The sequence below is a fragment of the Eublepharis macularius genome, chromosome 4 (genome assembly GCF_028583425.1).
Source record: "Eublepharis macularius isolate TG4126 chromosome 4, MPM_Emac_v1.0, whole genome shotgun sequence".
NCBI lineage: Eukaryota > Metazoa > Chordata > Lepidosauria > Squamata > Eublepharidae > Eublepharis > Eublepharis macularius.
The window spans coordinates 173,478,625-173,495,227 of record NC_072793.1 but is presented as its reverse complement, the minus strand read 5'-3'; the positions used below and the strand labels follow the sequence as shown (position 1 = coordinate 173,495,227).

The 16,603-nt window shown below is 46.3% G+C and overlaps 1 protein-coding gene across 1 annotated transcript; it reads left to right on the top strand.

The window, feature by feature from the left end:
• Positions 1 to 3,682: 3,682 nt before the first annotated feature.
• LOC129327086 (zinc finger protein with KRAB and SCAN domains 7-like) lies at positions 3,683 to 13,709 on the top strand. Its single transcript, XM_054975522.1, has 6 exons — positions 3,683 to 3,778; positions 5,900 to 6,403; positions 6,947 to 6,992; positions 7,760 to 7,839; positions 9,080 to 9,206; positions 11,723 to 13,709. Exons 2-6 carry the CDS (start codon positions 5,990 to 5,992, stop codon positions 12,550 to 12,552), a joined length of 1,497 nt encoding a protein of 498 aa, XP_054831497.1. The 5' UTR covers positions 3,683 to 3,778; positions 5,900 to 5,989; the 3' UTR covers positions 12,553 to 13,709.
• The last annotated feature ends 2,894 nt before the right edge of the window (positions 13,710 to 16,603 follow it).

Genomic DNA, 16,603 nt, shown 5'->3' with positions numbered 1-16,603 from the left:
ACGGATGAGAAAAGGAAGAGGGAACAGGCTGGGGAGGGGGTTCCTTAATGTGGATTCTGTGGTCGCCCAGGGTCGTATCCCGTGCCCCAGCCACACTCCCTGGCGAAGCCCCCTCACCTGCTGCGGCTCCTGCTCCTCGCCCTCTGCCTGGCTCAGGAGGAAGCCCTCGGCCAGGGCCACCGCCTGGGCGCTGCTCTCGGGCCCGCAGCCCCGCACCCAGCGCTCCATCTCCGGGGGCAGGACGGCCAGGAGCTGCTCCAGGAGCACCAGGTCCAGCATCTCCCGCTTGCTGCGCCTCTCGGGCTCCAGCCACTGGCGGCAGAGCTGATGGAGGCGGCTGCAGGCCCCCCGGGGCCCCTCGGCCTCCCGGTAGCGGAGCTGCCTGAAGCGCCGGCGCTGCGCGTCCCAAAGGGGGTCCTCGTCCCCCAGGCCCGGCTCTCCACTCATCCTCCCCTGCTCCACGGGCAGCCGCCGCCTGGCCGAGCCCGCCGCCCTCCCCTACCAGAACAAGGCAAGTGCCGGAATCCCCCGTCAAAGGCGGCGAGGGAAACAGGATTTTCACGCCCGAAGTCAAGGAGGAAAACCCGACGCGGCTCCCCTGGCGTTACCGCCCCGCCCCTCCGCCCAAACTCGCTCCCAACTCCCGGGCGGGAAACTGAAAGGCGAGTCTTCCCACAGAGCAGGAAGTGATCGCTGTTAGAGATCAGGCGGCCTCATCCCTTCGTGCTTCTCTAGGAACTGAGACGCTCGTTCCATTTAACCCGTTCATGGAAGCTCCTTCTAGGTAACAAAAAAGGACTGGCTCGAGCCCCGTAGAGCTTCTAGTGTTGCCAGTCTCCCGGCGGGAGCTGTAAATCTGGAATTGCAACTGATCTCCAGGCCTCAGAAATTAGTTCCCCTGGGCAAAGTGGCTGCTCTGGAGGGTGGACTCTATGGCATTAGACCATGCTGAGGTCTCTCCTCAAACCCCGCCAGCCCCCCAGGCTTCATCCTCAAAATCTCCAGGAATTTCCCAACTTGGGGCTGGCAATCCTGTGAGTCCTCATGCCTTGGCAGTGATGTCCCCTCCCAAGAGGAGATTTTGTTCTGACAGTGGCTGCGTTGGTCGAGGACAAACGCAAGTTAATCTGGGACAGGGTAGAAGTTGGAACCCCATCCCAATCTATTTTCCTTAAATGGACACGGATTATGAGGGGATAGTTCCCTGTCATCGTTCAGTTCATGTATCCATCAAAGTTTGGGCAAGGTGGCCCCCTCTTATGAATCCACACTGAGGAGAAAGGCCGCACAGAAAGCGAGGGTGGAAAAATTCCCCTCCCTTACAAAACAAAGGAGTTTAACGATGCTCTCCAGGTTGGGAAATTCCTGGAGAGAAAATGGTGGCTTTGGAGGGTAGGTCTATGGCATTGTACCATGCCATTTTCTCTGTTGTCTGGAAATTAACTGTAATTCCAGATCTCCAGCCCCCACCTGGAGACTGGCAACCCTATCCATGAGGTATCCCAGCCAATGTAGTGGAGTGCTCAGAGCACTGGACTAGGTTTGAATCTCCACTTTGTCACAAAAAGATGCTGTCTAACACTGAGCCAGGTGCACATTCTCAGCCAAACCTACCTCACAGGATTGTTGTGAGGACAAAATGGAGCAGAGAACAATGTGAGCTGCTTGGAGGCCCTGTTGGGGAGAAGGGCAGCACGGAGATGCAGGATGGAACAATCTCCTCCTTAACAAATTGAAGAGGGTTTAAGAACCAACCTGAGCTACCTAAGCTAGGATCTAGGAGAGCCAGGTTCAAATCCTGAATCTGCCGTGGAAGGCTGCTGGCTGACTTTGGGCTAGCCACATGCTCCCAGCAGACCTACCTCACCGGGTTGTGGTGATTGCCCAAATGTAAATATGGGTGATTGGGATGTTAAGCTGGCTCACTCGTGGTGGGCAAATCCTCACATACTGAATCAACCATGTTGAGGTGTATCTTTCAGATAGGAACCAAATGATCTGGTAACAGAAAGTGATCTGGACACCTAGTGTTTCTTAAGTGCATGCCTGCACCTGAATCAGGCCAGACCAGAATGATCCAGACCATTAGACATCCCTTCAGCCTCCACAGCCTCTCTCCTTCCTCACCTGTTCCTGACCACCACGGCACACTAGTGAAGGGCCTGCTCAGCTGCCACAACCCTGGTCTAGGCGGTTCAAACCGGGTAGGACCAGAGTACCCGAGGGTTGCCAGGTCCATGTTGGCAAATTCCTAGAGATTTGGGTGACAGTGAGTAAGAACCTAACCATTTTTTAAATACCCCGCATGTAAACATTAAAAGTTTTAACAGGGGATACGTTCCCAACAACATAAACATCCTAAAGGGGCTGGCTGCTTCTCTGGTCCCTACGCTGCCTGAGTCATTGGCCTTTCCCTGATCCGTGTCTGCCTCCATGGGTGAGGGATGCTGAGCCTCCCAGCTCCTGGGAGAAGAACACCACCTCTCCTTGGGAGAGCCCGATATCAACTTTCCCAAGGCCCTCCCTCCCTCCTGGGTAGCCACTGATCCACTCTTCTGCTCCTTTTCCACCAGGCACAATCCCCGGGGCTCAAAAGGGTGTCGGCCAAGAGAGAAAATCAGCAGCAAGCTCCTAGGCCATTCCATGGGAGTAGGGTTGCCCACACTGGGTTGTGAAATTTCTGGAGCTTTGGGGGCGGACCCTATAGATGGTAGGGTATGGAGAAGGGAGGGGAGTGAATGCAAGGAGCTATAGTGCCACAGAGTTTTCTACTGCCTCCTTCTCTGCTCTGGGCCACCAGCAGGCTTAGCTGATGGATTCTTCTGGATGCAAGAGTAGCCCTTTCCCGCCCACCCCCATTACGTTGGTGCTACAGGAGATGAAAAATTTTACATTCCTCGCTTTTGCTGTTATGATGAGACAGCCTAGCTTGCAAACCTGAGTATTTGTTAGAACAGGAAAATCCAGAAGTAACTGGTCTCTTTCCCCCCAAATAAGGACTACTGGTTCCCAAACCTGATTCCATCTCCACTCTGGAAGAAAGAGAAGACCCATGTGTTGAAGACGGAGAAGAAAGAGAGGGATCAGCAGCTATTTGCTTCCTTGATGTATGCGGGAAGGACTCATCTTGGGCTACATTTCACCCAGCGAACGCAGTTTGCTTCTGTATTTGAATACTGGAAGAGCCCTGCTGGATTACACCCATAAAGGCACACCACTCAGAACAAAAAAGTCTCCTTTGAGGAGGGAGCAGCAAAGCCGATGCTTGGGAAATGCATGGCTCAAGCCAGTGAGCCCAGCCAGAAGCTTCTGCACCTCTTTCATGCGGTTCTTAGAGAACAGAAAATGATACTTCTCTAGATGTAGAGAGGGATTGTTCCGCATTCAGTGGCCCCACATTAGCTTCCTCCCATTCTAAACCTCTGGATCTCTCCTTAGAGGCAAAAATGAGCATACCCTGGCATGGCAAAGGGGGTTGAATCCTGTCTTCACTTTGCCACACTTTGCAGTGGAATTGGAGTGAAGCTTGCTGGGTCTGGCAGGGTGAAACAAGGAGCTGGACCTTTCTGCCTTATGGAGAGAGTCGGTCCAAGGGTTAAATGTTAGGAGTTTCCATTCCTAGAGAGGCATCAAGAAGAGCCACATGACTTGCTCCAAACACTTCCTGCTTCGATTCCTTTCAAGTGAAAAGATAACTCTTTTCAGTGTTCCAGGGGTAAGTTGCTAGTGCCAGTGGGTGAAGGGGAGACCCGGCAGCACGGGAAGATTAAAAAACAAGGTAAGCAATAAAAAAAATCCTTGCAAAATACTTCTCTGGTTTTGATGGGAACAGTGTCGAGGGGCAGCTGTGTTTTGGGGTGCAAACTGCTGGAGAGTCGCAGCGGACTTATGACGTCTTCGAGAGATGGGCAGAGGTGGTTTGCCATTGCCTACCCCTTCATAGGGACCCTGGACTTCCTTGGTGGCCTCCCATCCAAATACTAACCAGGGCCAACTCTGCTTAAATTCTGAGATTTCAAGGCTGGCTTGAACCAATGTTGTTGAGATTATTGCAGTATTGACCAACCTATAATTTAGCAGCACATCATTAACATTTAACCCAAGGACTCCTTCCTGTGAAGTTTCTAAGGCTGAGAATGAGTGCCTGGAACAGGGCCAGCCAGCAACTTTCAGTAGCAGTAACGGGATTTGAACCTGCATCTCCTATATCCTAATCAGACACTCTGCCACTGCACCGCTAGCTTTGGTAGTTCAGGGAAGTTATTGAACTCTTTTGAAGAGGAGGAGGCATTTTCCACCACCACCCATCTGTGGTTCTGTTCTCTCCATTGGGGACTCAAAGTGGTTTATATTGCTGTTCTCTGTTCCCTTTTATTGTCACAACATCCCCTGTACCGCAGGGATGCTCGGACACCTGCCGGTTGAGCTCACTTTCTGTTCGCGAGCTGAGAACATGGAGCCTGCTAGCCATCAGTCAGTGAAGCTTTGTTTTGGAAAGGAGGGGACATTTCCCGCCCTCCTTATCTGTGCTGCTTTTCTCCCCAGTGAGGACACAGAGTGGCTTTCATTGTTCTCCCCTCCATTTTATCCTCACAACAACCTTGTGAGGTAGGTCTGCCTGAGACTGTGTGCCTGGGCCAAAGTAAACCAGCTATCTGCCATGGCAGAGTGAGGATTCAAACCCAGGGCTCCTTGATCATAGTCTGCCATTCTAACCGCTACGCCACACAACTTCTGATAAATCAGGGGACCGGTTAAACCCTCTTTGTTTTTTCCCAGAGGGGATATTTTGCACTCTCTTTGTGCTGCCTGCACCTTCCTGGCTTCTCTTGGAAAGTAAACCTTTGCTTGCTTGCTTGGTTTGTTCGTTCATGTCATTTATAGTCTCAAGGCGGATTACATCGTATGAGATTAGTACAGTCAGTTTCAAGGACATTTCCATGAACAATGCCATAGGGTAAATAAACACAAGTTTACAAAGACGTAGCATTAGTAAGAATCCAATACAGAGCTGAAGAAGTACTGAAACAGAACATAGGAGCACATAGTTAAAAGCAACCGATAGTACATATGGCAACACAGTGTCGATGCCTATAGTCCCTAACTCATTAGCGAAGCATCTGAAACCCCCTCCATACAATACAAAAGCCTTTTTGAATTATTTAAGTTTTGCATTGTTTGCGGAAAGCCTGGAAAGTGGGGGCTCGCTTGGCCTCTTTAGGCAGGCTGTTCCACAGGGTAGGGGCCACTACAGAGAAAGCCTGTGTACGGGCAGTGCAGTGGCAGAGTGTCTGATTAGGATCTAGGAGATGTAGGTTCAAATCCTGCTACTGCTACTGAAAGTTGCTGGTTGGCCCTGGGCCAGGCACTCATTCTCAGCCTTTCCAACTTCACAGGAAGGAGTCCTTGGGTTAAATGCTAATGATGTATGTTAATAATGTACGTAGGTGCCCGTGTGCAGGGCGGCACCTACACGAGACCCTGTTCAGAGGAGCGAAGCTGCCATGGCAAAAAGCAGGTGGATAGTGAGGAGCTCCTCTGTGCCAGGACGGCCCGATTCCCTTCCTTTATGGCCCTGGAAGTCCCACCGTCATCCTGAAGCATGTGGCCAGTTTGGAGACTCCTAGCTGTAGTTTCAGATGAGTTACGCCCATCAAAAACGCAGAGTGGGTGGGGGTACCTGGGGATTGCATGGGCAAGGACGTTCCAATTCCTTTCATGTTTGGCACTGCCACGCCCACAATCACCCTGAAGCCAACAGCCAAGTTTGAGGCACCTCGCTCTATTTTCTTAGCACTTACGCCTGCCACAGATGGCAGCAGACGGAGCCCTCTTTTCAATCAGAACTCACTTCTTCAGGCATATAATTTCAGGGGGGAAATCACTCTTTGTTTTGCAGGAGGCCAGAGCTCTGGTGCTTGCCCCTATCTGGCAGAGGAGGAAGGTGATCAGCTGGTCCGAGTGGACACTGTCAGAGGAGGAGGGGAGGATGAAGGAAGAGCCAGACCCAGCTGCTGTGGAAGCAAGAAAGGGTCCTGATGGCACTGTGGCTGGGAGAAGAAAGGAACTGTGGGAAGGAACTGGGCAAAGCAGCCTGGGGGACGAGGACCTCCCTTCAGATGTGCAACGCCAGCAATTCAGGCAGTTCTGCTACCAGGAGGCCGAGGGCCCCCGGGAGGTCTGCAGCCGCCTCCACTCCCTTTGCCGCCAGTGGCTGAAGCCCGAAAGGTGCAGCAAGAGGGAGATGCTGGACCTGGTGCTCCTGGAGCAGTTCCTGGCCGTCCTGCCCCCAGAGATGGAGAGCTGGGTCAGGGAATGCAGGCCGGAGAGCAGCTCCCAGGCAGTGGCCCTGGCAGAAGGCTTCCTCCTGAGCCAGGCAGAGGGCGAGAAGCAGGAGCAGCAGGTGAGGCACAGTGTCAGGCAGGCAAGCCAGCCTGCCTGCCATAACTGGGAATGCATGTCTACTAGGTGGGGGGATGGGCTTTCTTCCTGTAGTGTAGCTTCCTTCACTGTACTCTTGCTATGTTTTGCAAAGAGACCTTATCAGTGCAGCTGGTAGCATGTGGGAACTGGGCGTGAGAAGTTTGGCTGGGCATCTTTTGCAGGACTTCTGCTGACTTCCAACTGACTTCTTTGGACTGGGAGAGGGGAACTGGAATTTAACCTCTCAGGGAACACTGTGCTTCAGCATGCTGGGCAATCTCTATGTAACAGAGCACTTCTAGGGAGCTTTATCTGAATAAAGATTTTTAACTCATGCAACCATGTTGGATGAAGTGGAGAGTCTGAGAGAATCCCCAAGGCAGGCCTGACACACAGGATATGATCAAGTATACCCTAAAAATCCACATAGATTGCTGTGATTTTTTTACGGGCCCGCAGTAGTCTGTTCCCCCTTCTTTTTCTTATCACTCTCCCCTTTCTAAGATCCTCACTTCTGTTTCAGGTGCAGGAGATTGCACCAGAGCGTTACTATGGAGCAGCTTTTCCAGGTAAGATTCAAACGGGTGTTGTTCCCAGTCTATGTCCTCCTTGAGCGTGCCTTAAATCTGAGGACTGTTCTTATGTGCCCTTGATTCTGTGGCTGTTTGTTATTTAACCCCATCTCCCCTGTTCTGCCTTTTTTAAATACTTCCACATGAAATCTTCATGCTATTGCCCACCTGCCAGGTTTCCCCCTGCTCTGTAGCGTCTTTCCCCCCTGCTTCTGTAGGATTTCTCTGGCAAGATCATACTTGAAACAGATTTGGTCACAATAGGAACAGGAAACTGGAGGGTTTCGAACCTCCTCAACTATATCGGCCCCATTTTCTCTCCATATCCCCTCCTCCTCTCTTTACTGCTTTTTCTTATATCTGTAGCAGGTTTATCACTCTGAAACCATAACACTAGGGTGATAGATCAACTAGTGATTTTGTGAAAAAAGAACTGGTGAAAAGCACTCTGGTGGAAGTGGGGCGGGGTGTGTGTGGCCGGTGCAAAGGGAACCCTTGGCAAAAGACCCCGTGTGGACTCTGCGGCACTCACAACAGCAGTGAGCCTACAATGGGGAGACTCCACAGAGGGAAGATGCTCTGCTCCAGCCTTTCAGTTGAAAAATGAAATTTGTTTTAACACTTTTAAGACATTCCTCATGTAAAGTAGCGCTTTCTGGAACTGCCATGAGCTGATATAGGGAGAACTGGTCTTGTTACATGAAAGGAACTGAACTCCCAAAGAAAGGACAACCTGTCTTGCTTTTCCATTTTTGTTCTTGCAGATGGTGGAGCAGTCCTGGGGATACGTTCCTTGCCACCTCTTTGGGGTAGAGGGGAAGCAGCTCCTCTGCAGCCAGATGGTGTAAGTGTGGCGCTTCGGATCATGCCCCCCGGGTGCCTCCCCAGCTCTGAGAGAATCTCTCTCTCTGCCCTTGGCATGGGATGAGGGGCAGGTGGGCAGGTGGGGAGACAGAGCTGATGTTTTCCTGGGATAAAGCAACTTGTGATAAAAGCCCGCTATTGGGCAATTAGATCTGGCAGGCATTGGGATTCTGGAACCCCAAGCCCCAACTGGTCCATGTCTCTTTGGGAGCCAGGTGGTCTGAGAAGCCATCTCTTCAGGCCTCAACCCATCCTGCCACAACTCAAGAGCCAACCAGGGCAAAGCTGTTAGTTGGCATTTCAGATGTATGGGAAAACTAGGGAGTGTAGATGGAGGCTCTGGGAGACAGTCTCCCAAGGTCAAATCTCTAGGGAACAGGGACTGCTCGGCAGGTGTTACCAGTTTGCTTGGCCAGCACATTTTTGCGCTAGGCCAGAATCCTAACAACACTCAGAGGCTCTGACTCTTAAGTTCAGCCATTTTACTGAGCTCTGAAGTAACAAGTTCCTTACACTACCAAAAAAGTGCCTCTCTAGGAGGCAGAGCAGAACTTCTTATCGTTCTCCACTGTCCTTTACAGGCCCTTTAGTGCTTTCTTTCCTGCAAGTCAACATGGTGCCTCTGTTGTTCAAGTTCAAAACCTAAAAGGTCTTAAGATGTATATCAGGGAGGGATATTAAGTTCTGCTGGCTGAAATCTTAACCATCTGTTGCGTGGGAAAGAACTGGTTGAACGGGCAGCCCTGTGAGAGAGCCTTGTTAGAGTATTGGGGGGTGAGCAGCAATTGGGAGGGGCATTCATTCATGCAGCAAAGAAGGGGGTAATGGAGTCTAGGGCTAAAAGAAGTATGGCAGGAAGCAAATGGTATCATGGTAGGAGCGTCTCTGAGGAAGGTCTGAATCCCATAAAGTGACATCTTTCCTGAACTAATCTTTGACTCTTCTGCGTAACAAGGAAGTGCTGTTACACTACAGAGCCACTGCGGAATAGTAGTCCAGGTGTTGGACTCGGTCCGGGGAAACACAAGTCCCCTTTCCTCTGTGGAACTTCCTGAGTAGCTTCAGACCCTTCTCTTTCTCTCTTGGCCTAGCCTACCTTGCAAGACTGCTGGGAGGATAAACAGAGGAAAGGAGAATTTTCAATAACATCCTGAACTCCTTGGATGAAGGGCAGAGTTTTTTTTACAAAGTGAGAATAAACAGTTTTCTTTGTCTTGCAGCATCCAGTGACCTTTGAGGAGGTGTCTGTGTATTTCACCCAGGAGGAGTGGGCTATGCTGGATACGGACCAAAGAGCCTTATACATTGAAGTCATGCTGGAGATTTGTGGGAATGTGGCTGCTCTGGGTAAGCCTCCCTCTTCGTTGCTATCTGTAAACTAAAAGGACTCCCTCCCTCCCTGCAGCTTGATGAGGCCTGAATGTGTTTGTTGCACTTGAGGAGCCACAGAATATCCAGTGTTGGTGAGTTTCCACTGAAAAGGAACTTAATTGCGATTAACAAAATTCCAAGTAGAGCCCATGAACAGCCAAGCAAAAATTGAAAAGAATGAGACGGGCTCCCTCTAATGGGTAGTGAAAGAATGGATCAGCCATAACATTTGATGTAGTGGTTAAGAGCACGGGACTCTAATCTGGAGAGCTCGGTTTGATTCCCCACTCCTCCAATTGAAGCCAGCTCGGTGACCTTGGGCTAGTCACAGTTCTCTGGACAACTGAAGACAAGGGAAGATCTAATAGCTAAAGGCTATAAATGTCAATGGTTCATCTATGCACAATTGCTAGAAAGGTTTAAATTAGTTAAAAAATTATGGGGCTTTGATTACAATAAAACAGTTTGAAAGAGAGCTTTATACAAATGATGAACATGTCATTGCCAAAATGTACAAACTTTTGCTGAAATTTGAAATAGAAGAATGTGTGAAAGAGTGTATGGTAAAATGGGCCACAAATTTGCCAAATGGACCAGTGGGAAAATATGCGGGTAAAAGGGCTTAAATTCACTTTGAGTTCCACACCAAAAGAAATTTTTTACAAAATGATGTATCGGTGGTATATGTCTCCTGATAAATCAGCAAAGATGAGTAAAGGTATGTCAAAAAATGTTGGAAATGTGAGCAACACAAAGGAACAGTTTATCATCTTTGCTGGACTTGTCTTAAAGCAAAAAAAAATTGGTCACAAATTCATATGATGATACAGAAAATTTTGAAGATCAATATACAATTTAAACCAGAAGCCTTTTTGTTGGGACGAATGGACAAACAGATGGAAAACAAACATGGTACTCTATTTCTATATATGACAACGGCAGCTAGGCTTTTATATGCGCAAAAACGGAAAAGTACAGTATCGCCTTCAATGGATGACTGGATTGTGAAAATGATGGCGTTAGGGGAGATGGCTAAACTTACAGCTCTGATTAGAGATAAAACACTGTCTACTTTCATGGTTAATCGGAAACTCCTTACTCACTTTCTGCGTGAGATGAGAAAAAATAAATTGATGATTTGTGGATTTGATTTCTAAAAAGATAAACCTGGGAAAAATAAATAGAAGGGGGACAGTATTGAAAATCTAAATTCAAGATATAATAGGGGTCGTAGTGGAAAATGAAATCTTTATTTTTTCTTGCTTTAATTTTTGTTTCTTTGTTTTGCTCTCTCTCTCTCTCTCTCTCTCTCTCCTTCCATTCCTTTTTCTTTAATTTTTTCCTTTCTCTGCCCCTTTATTGGGCTTTTAATCTTATTAATAAAATAAAAATTATTATCAGAAAAAAATATTCTCCCTTGGGAGTGAGCCGCCAACAAGAAACTGAGCGAAAGAGAAAGGAAACAGGGTACATTTATATTTTTTACAATCTGTCTTTCTCACTGAGACTCAAGGCAGATTACAGTGTCTATACACAATAAACTACACAAGAGGGTATAGTTTGCAGGAATTTGAAAACAAGCTAAAATCTGATGCAGCGCTGAAAGAATGTTAAAACAAAACTTGAGCGATTTGATATGACTTAATAAGCAAAAGTGCACAGTATTTTAGTTCACAGTCCCTGTCCCTTTATCACTTTAACCATTTCCTTACAGCAGAGCGCTATTAACTGTGTATGAATGTCCTCCTGAATAAATTCAATTTTAGTTTGCAGAAAAGCCTTTCCTAACCTCATCAGGCAGGCCATCCCACATGGTGGGGTCCACAACAGAAAATGTGCATGTATGGACAGCTGTTGATTTGGCTATTTTATAGGGCGGCGCCTGCAGCAGGCCCTGTTCAGATGAGCCAAGCTGCCATGGCAGAGCATAGGGGGAGAGGTGAGAAAGTCAAGGCCGTGAAGGGCTTTGTATGTATTTGTATGGCCAAACCCTTGAATTGAGCCCAGTAACTGATGGGCAACCAAAGGAGTGACTGCCAAATAGGAGTGACAGGCATGTTCCTCCGAGATCCTGATAATAACTGAGTTGCAGTGTTCTGCGCCAACTGATACCTACGAGTTGACTTTGCGGAAAGAATTACATAGAGTGCGTTACATTAGCCTTGAGAAATCAAGTTACCACTATTTGTATTCTACCTGTCCAGAATTCCACTTAAAGTGGCTACTTACACCCTTCTTAACAAGTTTATCTTGTTCTAAAGTAGAAAAATCAGACCACCCCTTGTCATGCAACTGGCCTGTTTGACTGACCATCAAAAAAAGAGAGGCTAAAATTAATGGATTTTTTTTTTAAAAAACCCAATTGATATGTGGCAGGATTTGTCTCCCCTTCAAGTAATTTCTCTTCTGTCATTATCGAGCACAGAATGGCCTTTCCCCCCTTGATTCTGGTTTTGCTTTAAGATCTTACCAATATTTCCTCTTTATTCCAGAGGCTGATAGTCACCGAAACAAGTCAGAGGGAGAACCACAACAGTTTCCCTTGAAAGGGAAACAGCAGAGAAGAAACATCGGAACAAAACGGAAGAGGGGGAATGAATCCTCTGCTTCTCATGGGGCTGAATTAAAGGACAACCCCATAGGGCAAGGAAAGTTTAGTTGCCCTGTGTGTGGGAAAACATTCAGTTATAAATCACTGTTTGATATGCACTGGAGAATTCACACAGGGGAGAAACCATATAAATGTCTGGAATGTGAGAAAAGCTTCAGTCATAACTCAAACCTGGTTCACCATCAAAGAATCCACTCAGGGGAGAAACCCTATAAATGCTTGGAATGTGGAAAAAGCTTTAGGGTGGGCATATATCTTACTTTACACCAAAGAATACACACAGGGGAGAAACCCTATAAATGCTTGGAATGTGGAAAAAGCTTCAGGGTGGCCATGTATCTTACTTTACACCAAAGAATACATACAGGTGAGAAACCCTATAAATGCTTGGAGTGTGGGAAGGCTTTTGCTCGGAGAGCAGACCTTACTGTCCATCAACGGGTCCACACTGGAGAGAAACCCTATACATGCTCGAAGTGTGGAAAGAGCTTCAGTAACAAATGTAACCTCGTTTCCCATCAAAGAATCCACACAGGAGAGAAACCCTATCACTGCTCAGAGTGTGGAAAGAGCTTCAGTCAAAGGAGAACAGTCATTTCCCACCAAAGACGGCATATGGGAGAGACCCCTGTGGATCCTAAAAGGGCTCAGAGTGTGGAAAGACCTGCATATGGGTCCAGAGATCACAAGTCTCTGATCCATATAGATTAGTAGATGATCAACTGAAACCTTTAATCCAACAAAGAACACGGGCTGGGTGAATCATATGAATGTTCTCACAGAATGTTGCCGAGTTCATTTGGATAGCATGCTTATTTTTGGTATGATAAAGTAAAGGTCAATGTAGATTTTAAAAATCATTACATTAGGAGAGCCATTCTGAGAATTTGGAAAAAATATAAACTGAGATTAACACAGAAGACACCACTTTGGATTTCAACACAGGAAGCGTCTTACAGAAGGGAGATGATTTTCAAACAGGGATGACACAAATAAATAAAAATAGAATTCTCACAAGGAGATTGCAAATTGAAGACAAGGGAGGGTTTAAGAGCTAAAGGGTATAAATGTCAATGGTTTTCCTATGCTCAACTTTAAGAAAGGTTCAAATTAGATAAAAAACTATGGGGCTTTGAACATGAAAAGACTTGAGTTTGAAAAAAAGCTTTGTTCAAATGATGAACATGTTATTTCTAAAATGAATAAGCTGTTATTGAAATTTGAAACAGAAGAAGAATCTGTGAGATGGTATGGTAAAATGGGCTAAAAATTTGGGGTATAATATAATAATGGATCAGCGGGGAAATATGTGGGTAAAGGGGCTCAAATTAACTTTGAATGTAATGATGTATCAGTGGTGTATGTCTCCTGACAAATCAGCTAAAATGAGTAAAGGTATGTTGGCAATGTGAGAAACAAAAAGGACCATTTTATCATCTTTGGTGGACTTGTAAAGCTAAAAATTTTGGTCTCAAATTCATATGATAACACAAAAAATGTTGAAGATTACTATACAGTTTAAACCAGAAGCCTTTTTGTTGGGATTAATGGACAAAGTTGGGAAATCAGCATGGCATTTTATTTTTACATATGATTACAGCAGCTAGGCTTTTGTATGCACAAAAATGGAAAAGTACAGAATTGCCTTCAATCAAGGACTGGGTTATGAAAATGAGAGCGTTAGTAAAGATGGCTAAACTTACAGCTTTGATCAAAAACATTGTCTACTTTTTTGGCTAACTGGAAACCCTTTATTGGCTTTCTGTGTGAAACGAGGAACAATTATTTGATTATTTGTGGTTTTGATTTTTAAGAAGATAATCTGGGAAAAATAAATAGAAAGGAGGCAGTAGTGGAAAAGGAAATTTTGGAGAGATTAAAATTTCAAGTATGATGTTTGCTAAAATAAGTGCTGTAGAGAAAAATGGAAAATGAAACATGTATTATTGCTTTCTTTTATTTCTCATTTCTGTCTTTCCCCCCCTTTCTTGTATGCTTCTTTTACTATTTTATTTCTTTGCCCTTTCTATTAGGCTTTTAACTCTATTAATTATATTTAAAAAATTCTACCTGAAAAAAAATGTTGTCAAGCTCAGGACACTGTCAAAATTTGCCTGGCATCTAAATGGGTCTGGATCCAAGCCCCACAGCATTGGTGAGGGTTGAATCAGCAGTGCACTGGCCTGAAGTTTTGAATGGTTACTCTTTTTGAACTCTCTGGACTTCTCATCCAGTTTACAATCCAAACAACTCTTTGAGGTATGTCTGGCTGAGAGCATGTGAACGCTCTCCCAAGGTAAGCTAGAAACTTCAGTGGTAACGGTTGGATTCAAACCTGGATCTCTTTGATCCTAATTTGACATTCAAACCACTACACAACACTGTCTCTTGTAGCTTAGGCAAGTTCTCACATCTCCCTTGTTTTGTAACAGAAAGGCCATTTTCACCCTGCCTCTCTGTGCTGCCGTTCTTCTCAATACAAAGAGGTTCACAGCATTCTCCTGTTCTCCATTTCATCATCACAACAACCCTGTGAGGTATGTTAAGCTGAGATCTGTGTCTGGCCCAAAGTCAGATGGCAAACTTTTGAAGCTGATTCAGGTTTCAAATTTGGGTCTGTTAGATTCTAATCAGACACTCCAACCACGACACCACACAGGCTCTGATAGGTCAAATAAATGATGGGGGCAGAGCATCCAAAGATGGCCAGAGTGGTTGGGCAGGTTCAGAAATGAGGTGGTGTTCCTAAGTTTTTCAAAGGTTGCTACAGCCTTCCACTTGTATCCTCAGAACATGTCAAGAAGAACTTGTGGGCAGGGAAGTACTGAATCTACCCCTCCATGAAGGCCAGCTGCAATATATTCCTGAGGGGGAGGCAGGAACACCTCCTGCTACCCACAATGCAAGCCACAGAAACCACAATAAAATCTCTGTGGAGGGAGAAGACACAGCCTTTCTGTAGGAAACGTTCTACGTGTCAGACCAGAATTTTCCCCACATCCTCCATGCAATTTGTAGGGCATGGTACAGTGTATATTTTTCTTAATCTGGTATATCTTTTGGCCTTGGATTGGCCCAGTCACAGCTTCCATCTTTGAACAAAATGGTTTTCAGACCCTGACTCTCGTGTAGTTTGCCATCCAAAATTAAGGCTTTTGCTGTAACAATATAGCACACCGGGGGATTGTTGACCATTCCATGAGGAACATCGAACTGCAAGCAGCTGTAAATACTTGGGACACGCCTCATAATATTCAGAGAAAACTTTCGTTTTGGAACGGGGCTTGTCTAAAGCTTGTCCAAAAGGATTTTTACAACAGCAATCCCCTCTCAGATGATCTCAATTGTGTTTGGCCCAACATGATACTAGGGGGAGAGAAGAAGCATGGACTACCGAGTTCTTGATCTTATTTTGTGTGATCGTTCTAATGGCGTTGGGAGAACCTGTAGATTCAGCTGAGGGAGCCCAGAAATTGGTGTGTCTAGCGGAACGTGATGCGTTAACTTTGCCAACTGAGTTAAGATAAACAGTTAGTGAGGTGCCATGAGAAACAGTTTGCACAGGATTGGGCTCCACACATAAAAGATTGGCCCCACCCCCACTGTTTGCATGCCTTGGGCAGAGGGTTGGTCTGTAAGGCCCCTTCCAACTCTATGATTCCATGGAGGACTTTTCCTTGAACTCCAGCCTGAAACTCTTCATTGGAAGTCTCCAGAATGCCCTCCTGACGAACAAAAAGGCCAGTCTCATGACTGGTAAGAGGAGCTCCGACAGGCATATTGTTTTGGGATACTGGAAATGTTATGGATATGGGGTTTTCCCATCCCCTGGGTACCAAAGTAAACAATTAATGAGGGGGAAATTAAATCCATAATTACGGCTCTGCTTTTAAGGAATGAGGTACCACCATGGTACCACCCCTGCTCAAGGGAAATGTAGAAAGGTCTGAGAGGAAGGCAGGCTTGGTAGCTTTTCTTTTTGAGCAGTAATAGCCATTTCTGCTTAGGTTCTGCCTGCTTTGAAGATGTCCTGAAATTTAACATGCTGGCTAACATGCATTAGTTTTATTATTAGTATTGTTATTTCTAGTCAGCCCCTCTCGCTGTGTTCCAAGGTGGATTCCATGCTGCAAGTGAATACAATATAATCAATAACTAGGATGTCTACAGCAAAAATACAATAGGATCAGCAGTCGAGACTCTGCTGAATTCCTGAATCCAGCAAATAAAGAGAATGGCTGCTTCCTAGTGAAACTAGCAGAAATGTGGGCAACCTCCCACAGGAAGCATTCAATATAGTGAAGTAATTATTCAACCAGATTTTTATATATAGATTTCCAGTATTTAAAGTGCAAGTGCTATAATAAATTTTAGTGCAAGCTTACAAGTGTAAACAACTTATCAGGAAGACAATGAATAAATCACACTATAGCAGTAACAGTCCATGAATAGTCTTGGTCCATAAAGTTGGAACAACCGGGTGAGGTGAAGTTGTTCTCCAAAACCTGTCTCCGTTCTTTATTTTCTCCTTTAACCATGTGTTTCAACGTCTCCTCCTGATGCTGACAAAAGCCGCGGGGTAAAAACTGAGCAAGCAGTCCTCTCAGCACCCGATCTGGGGCCGGCTGAAGCACAGATTTCGCACTAGCTTTCTCAAGAGTAACCGTTGCAGCAGCAGCATGGAGAGCTCATCGGTTTGTATTCTAGCGCACCTGTGTATTCTAGCGCACCTGTGTATTCTAGCGCATCCAGTTAACGTCCC